At 40.1% G+C, this 6,000-nt stretch overlaps 1 protein-coding gene across 2 annotated transcripts in view; it reads left to right on the forward strand.

The window, feature by feature from the left end:
• The window catches only part of LOC131681043 (protein borderless), a 42,263-nt gene extending 36,470 nt beyond the window's left edge, over positions 1-5,793 (forward strand). The window contains exons 2-8 of one of the 2 annotated variants that reach the window (XM_058961748.1): positions 3,462-3,684; positions 3,742-4,026; positions 4,082-4,230; positions 4,285-4,545; positions 4,601-5,036; positions 5,089-5,316; positions 5,379-5,793. In XM_058961748.1, coding sequence (XP_058817731.1) covers positions 3,462-3,684; positions 3,742-4,026; positions 4,082-4,230; positions 4,285-4,545; positions 4,601-5,036; positions 5,089-5,316; positions 5,379-5,617 — 1,821 coding nt within the window. In that variant the 3' untranslated portion in view covers positions 5,618-5,793. Of the gene's footprint in view, positions 1-3,461; positions 3,685-3,741; positions 4,027-4,081; positions 4,546-4,600; positions 5,037-5,088; positions 5,317-5,378 lie in introns of both variants that reach the window. The other variant, XM_058961747.1, reaches the window with a different exon arrangement.
• Positions 5,794-6,000: the final 207 nt, after the last annotated feature.

Below are 6,000 nucleotides of genomic sequence, written 5' to 3' on the forward strand. Positions count from 1 at the left end.
GTCTTCTTTCGCGTTGTCGTTCATGTCCATGTCCTCATCCGTAGTACTTTCCTGCTGCTCGCGGCCAGATGTTCCAGTTTGTGTCTTACTCTTATGGGTCGTTATTGTATGTTCGTATTTTTCGGCATTCGTTTCGTTGTTGTTGTTGCTGGTTGTGGGTGCTTGATCCGGAGATGTTGGTTTTGCAGCTGTTAGTGGTTTAGCGTAAGATGGTTCTGGGCTGGTTTCAGTTGGATTGGTTAAGTTTTCCTTAACAGTTTCTAGGCAAGGTTTTCCGAGGTGCAGCTTCTTCGTGCAGAACTGGCACGTAGGAATTTGCCCTGGGTACGTGACTGTCTGATTGAATGATAGCATCGTCCCTTCCTAACACTGTGAAGCTTAAGTATGAGGGAATTGGCTTGGTCACACGCATTCTCACCACACGAACACCGTTATGGATGCCCGGGAAAAAATTCCTCCATGTATCATGTGTAACGGAGTCTACTTCTCCGTATTTTTGCAAGCATTTTTTAATCGCGCCGTCAGGAATACGCGTAGCCAAATCATGGACCCGAACATCTACAGCGCCGTTCTCGATGTATACGGGAATGCTATATTTAACATTACCGCATTCGGCGGTGTGCTGCATGTTGTTCGCGAGGCGAATGACTCAGCTTGGATAATGTTGTTGAACGAAATCAGCACGCAATGATATGATGCATTTGTAGGGTTTTCACTTCAGCCAGATTGAGTTCCATCTGCACTTTTAATAACTGTTCCACTTCCCGAATGGCTGGTCTTACGGGGCATTTTGAAAAATCAACAGCAACCCGCATAAATAAAAACTTTATTTGGAATCCTCCATATTATACAAAAATCATAAGTGCTATGGTAACCACATACGTTAAGCTCTATTTATGGTATTACGATAAATGCGTTTTCCTGTAAAATTACAGAATGAAAATACGAGTTATTTTTACAATATAGGGAATGGTTATAATATAATATTGTATGTTAGAAAAGAATTGAGGTGCTTCCGCAGGATTATAAAAAAATATATCGAAACGATTTGAATTGATGTCACAATGATGGTAGTCGTTTTCATATGGTTCTGTAAGGTTTGCTTTAAAGAAAAACGTGTATCGTTACAATTTCCTTACAAGATTACCATAATGTTCACCTCAAGTCGAATCGTTTGGTTACAGTTTTCAATAATCCTTTATATTGAATTGACTGTGTTGTTAAAATGAAATAACGAATCTTTGTTTATTGCATATATTTATTGGGAAAAAATAATAATCTATCTACGGATAAAGTGCTTTAATACTTTATTATTATTTCTTACCAAGTGGAAATCAGATTATTTAGGTTGGATAAAAGAAATTCCAAATTTATTTTTTAGCGTACAGGTTTCGTTTTTGGACAAAATCTAAAGCTTCATACATTTCTGTAAAAGGTGAAATGAATCCACAGGGCTGTCAATAATGTTTTACTCAGCGAAGGTCAATTAGATTAATTCACATTTCACCAACAATTGGTTTATAATCACAAGCAGCAAAATGGTAAAACTAATCATAATCAAATTTCGTATATGGCAAAATATATCACATCGTAACACTGCCGTTTAAGAAGTTCTGTTAGTAGGAAGGAGCTTCATGAATTTAAGATGGACTTCTAAAGAAGGGCTAATACCATGTATTGCAGTCCTAGCAACTCAAGAATTTGAATACTCCTTTAATACCCGAGCTTATACCTTTTTCTTAAGTGGATTAATGTAAGTGTATTACATTTATCGTATACATCATGAGTCTTTTTAACAACGTAAGTACACAGCTGCCGCAATTTGCTACACCTGTCAAGACGAGGAGAGATGGTCAATTCTAATAACGGATGCATCATCCAGATTCTCGATTTGCCTAACCAACCAGATTCAACGGTTTATATATTATATATGAATGTATTGTATCAAACACAGGCTCACCATCACCGAAAGGCTCGCAAACCTCCTCTTAAACCAATTCAAGGAAAATTAAGGGAAAATTTGAATTGAAGTTCCAACCATACACGGTATGCTCCGTAATTATTCAGCTCTTACAATCATGGTCATTTGTAATCATCAACCGTTTATTAGTATATGGCATGTCGATTTACCCTCTTCCTAAAGTCGATTGTGGCTAGATTATTATGAAGACCAAAATACGTTTCACAAGATTACAGAAATAGCTCAATTGGTAAAAGCGGCAGTACCACCACCATAAGATGTCAACAACCGAACATGGAGGACGGCATGCAATCAAATCACAGATTACCATAAATCGATAGAATAAAAAAAGTTATTCGAACTGATGAGGGGGGAGGGGGAGGAGGCTCTTGGGTGAATCAGAAAAAAAAAACATTTATAAAGTTCTTTTTACATCAGCCGCATTTGATAGTGTCGATAAAGTAGTTTATTATACACACTCATAACATTTTGCCCATCACATAGTGTCACTCGAAAACTATAACTATACTATTCGAGAAATGGTTATCTGTGGTTACAATACACCAAATGATCGAAACGATTTGTGGTATGGTACCATGTTCGTTTTGCGTCACGATTTGTCATATTGTAAAAAAACATTAAATGAATTGTGTGTAGTGTAAGATTATACTAATCGCACAGCATGGTGAAGAAATGTTTATGGTAGAATGTTTATAAACTGTAACTGTAACATTATAATGTACCTTGTTAACATAATTATATCCAATAACAATGTAGTACCGCAAAAATGGATTATAAGATCACCATTCCCCTTATAATATGCCCTAAAATTTGTTTGAAGGAATTGGAATTTTTGAATGGTAACGTTACTTAATGACCTATTCGGCAAATGGTACAAGTGGCGCTGACCATAAGTGGAATAGTCAATATGATTGCCGGTAGCGTTGGTTTATCGTTTCGCTAATGATAAGAGGAAACTTCAGGGAATGGTTTTTAGTACCAATGGAATGGTCCAAATACCATTGCGGTTATCTTACAGGAATGGTCACCAAATATTCGGGAACACAGTTCGGCCGTATCTGGGTTGCTTTTTGCTGGGCACCGTCACTCATCACTATATCGCACAGTAGGTATAGGCTATTGTTATATGGACTGCTTGTGTGATAGGCACCGATTGATTTTTAGGTAGAATTGACTGTTTCACTTGCGCGGGACGATTTTTTGCTTCTGCTCAGGGCGAGATGTGAAGACAAACTGCTGGGACAATGATGTAACACGTCCCTTATGCTGGTTCAGAATGTAGAAACTTTGAGAAGTCGGAATCAAAAATTGAGTCTTACGATCATATCATGCACACGTGTTCTTGAAGAGCATATGGTTAATTTAATAATAATAATTAAAGTCTATAATACTTATATCAACATCCTTTTTTATATAGATAAAGAATTAACAAGGTAGAACAGATCGATAGATATTTACTTAAGTTTTTCTTTTTTTCCAGAACAAACCCGTTTTCACTTTATACGATGGAATTTTGAACTCCTACGAAACCTACATCGGACGAGTAACGCTGCTGAACAACGACCTCATGTACGGGAAAGCCTCCCTCAATCTAACCTCGATCCGTGAGAGTGACAACGGCTGGTACGAATGCAAAGTGATCTTTCCCAATCGAGTGCCAAACAAGCGTAACAACGGGACCTGGTTCCACATATCTGTGATGGGTGAGTTCCATTATGCTTTTCAGCTGCATATTGACGAAATTTTTCTTTCACATACAGGAGGAACACTACTTAAAATTCCCCCTGTTAATGAGACAGTTTTGGAGGGAGATCCTGCATTCTTCCACTGTATGGCACAGAATCCGGAAACGATGTTTGTCGAGTGGTACAAAGATAACGTGTCTCTGCTTGAGATGTACGACCTGTTACACCGGTCAACGTTTGGCCCGGATGGAAGCCTCACGATCAACCCAACGCAGATGAGTGATTTGGGGTTTTTCAAATGTAGAGTACGAAACACGATGAATGATTCGCAAGATGCGACTGCATTCCTTAATGTGCAGTGTAGGTTGTTGGAGCAAATGATCGGCGGATTTCACCACAAATTTTAATTTTTTAGATAAGGCAAAAGTTGTATATGCTCCTAAAGAGGTTTACCTGCCCTTTGGAGAACCTGCCGTACTGGACTGTCACTTCCGATCGAACCCACCGTTGACAAACCTGCGATGGGAGAAGGACGGGTTCTTGTTCGATCCGTACAACGTGCAGGTAAGCGACGACAGTCCCTGGAACTTTTTCAGATCGAAGAAAAATGCTTTTCAGGGTGTATTCTATAAACGAAATGGAAGTATTTACTTTGAAAAAGTTGATGACTCCCACGCCGGGCGTTACTCTTGCACACCGTACAACGATCTTGGATCGGACGGACCGTCGCCGATCATCAACGTAATCGTTCAAAGACCACCGAACATCATTCTGAGACCGAAGCTGCTGTACGTGACCAAGATCGGTGGAACAGTCGAAATGCAATGTGATGCTAGAGATCGAGATGGATACCACACGCCTCCCATTAATTGGATTAAGGTAAGTTTTCGGTCTAGCTGGTGCCATGATCAATAGGTAGAATCGATTATTCTAGAAAGACGGAAGTCTGTTACCACACGGTCGATACCAGCAGAACGGAGGCAACCTGACTATTGAAGATATCGTAGAATCGGATAGAGGAATCTACGCGTGCCAGGCTACGAACGAAGCTGCAACCGTGTCGGCGGACGCTGAGATTATGATCGAAAATGTTTCGCCCAGGGCACCGTATAATCTGACCGGAAACAGCACCGATACGGCCATTACTCTACGATGGGCTCCGGGATACATACGTCAGTATCTGGAGTATATTATCTGGTACCGGTTAGCGGAAGCTCCCGAGTGGAGAACGTTCAAAGTTAGCAATAAACACATTTTGGAAGCGACGATAACAAACCTACAGCCAGCCAAGGAGTATGAGTTCATGGTACTGTGCCAGGACAACTATGGCGATGGAATGTTCAGCAAAGCGTTCAGATACTTTACGAAACGTAAGTCTTTTGAAAATGCAAAATCCCCATATTGATTTTTTATTCCCCACAGCAAAAGAATTCGACCAACCGGAAACGTTCCAGGATACACTGCTGCAATTCAACCAGATTGGATCACCCCTTAATTTGACGGTTGAAAAGCGAAGCAATAACTATCAAGCACGTTGGCAACCGCCAGAGTTGGGTCTGGATCAGCTCCGCTACTACATTCTGCGATGGTGGCTCGAACCGCAGCACAAACTGCACGGAAGTGTTTCGATTCCCGAGGTCAACTACATTCGTGAGTAACTTCCGGTCCTGTTTGAAAAAGTAAGTATTCTACATTATATTTCTGCATTTCAGTTGACGATCTGGATGAGGATGAACTGTACACGTTCCAAGTGTTTGCCGTGTCGACCACAAACTACACCAGCGGAAGCAATGAGGTTGAGGTCTACGTTTATCCATATCGAAGGGTGAAGGTGATCACTATCAGTGGCGTTTTGATTTTGTTGCTCTGCCTAGTGGTGATAAGCACGCTGCTGTACATGAAACGTAACCGAATTAAAAAACTGCGCGAGGCGGAAAATGTTAAGATTTGAGCGCAGCTTTACTAGTGTTGTGGGAGTGTTTCCCGATTCGATTTGGTAATTAGGAATGTGACAATTAACACTGCTGTTCATAGGTTATAGGATTCAACTGTCTGATTACTAAACTAAGTTGCATTGTTTTCTTTGCAATGTGTAAGTTACAACATTAGATGAAAGACACCAACGTACGAAGCGGTATTTATTGATCCGAAATGTTTTTTGAATTTTCTCATATACAAAGGTCGTTGCTTTACAGAGGCTCGCATGGCCAAATTTCTTATACCATTCGACTCAGTTCGTCGAGATAGGAAAAAAGTTTGTATATTTTTATTGAGCATTAAAAAACTTCCAAAAAAGCCCTGAGAGTGCAGGAAAAAATGTACAAAAACCTCAAC

This window comes from Topomyia yanbarensis, chromosome 2 (genome assembly GCF_030247195.1).
Source record: "Topomyia yanbarensis strain Yona2022 chromosome 2, ASM3024719v1, whole genome shotgun sequence".
NCBI lineage: Eukaryota > Metazoa > Arthropoda > Insecta > Diptera > Culicidae > Topomyia > Topomyia yanbarensis.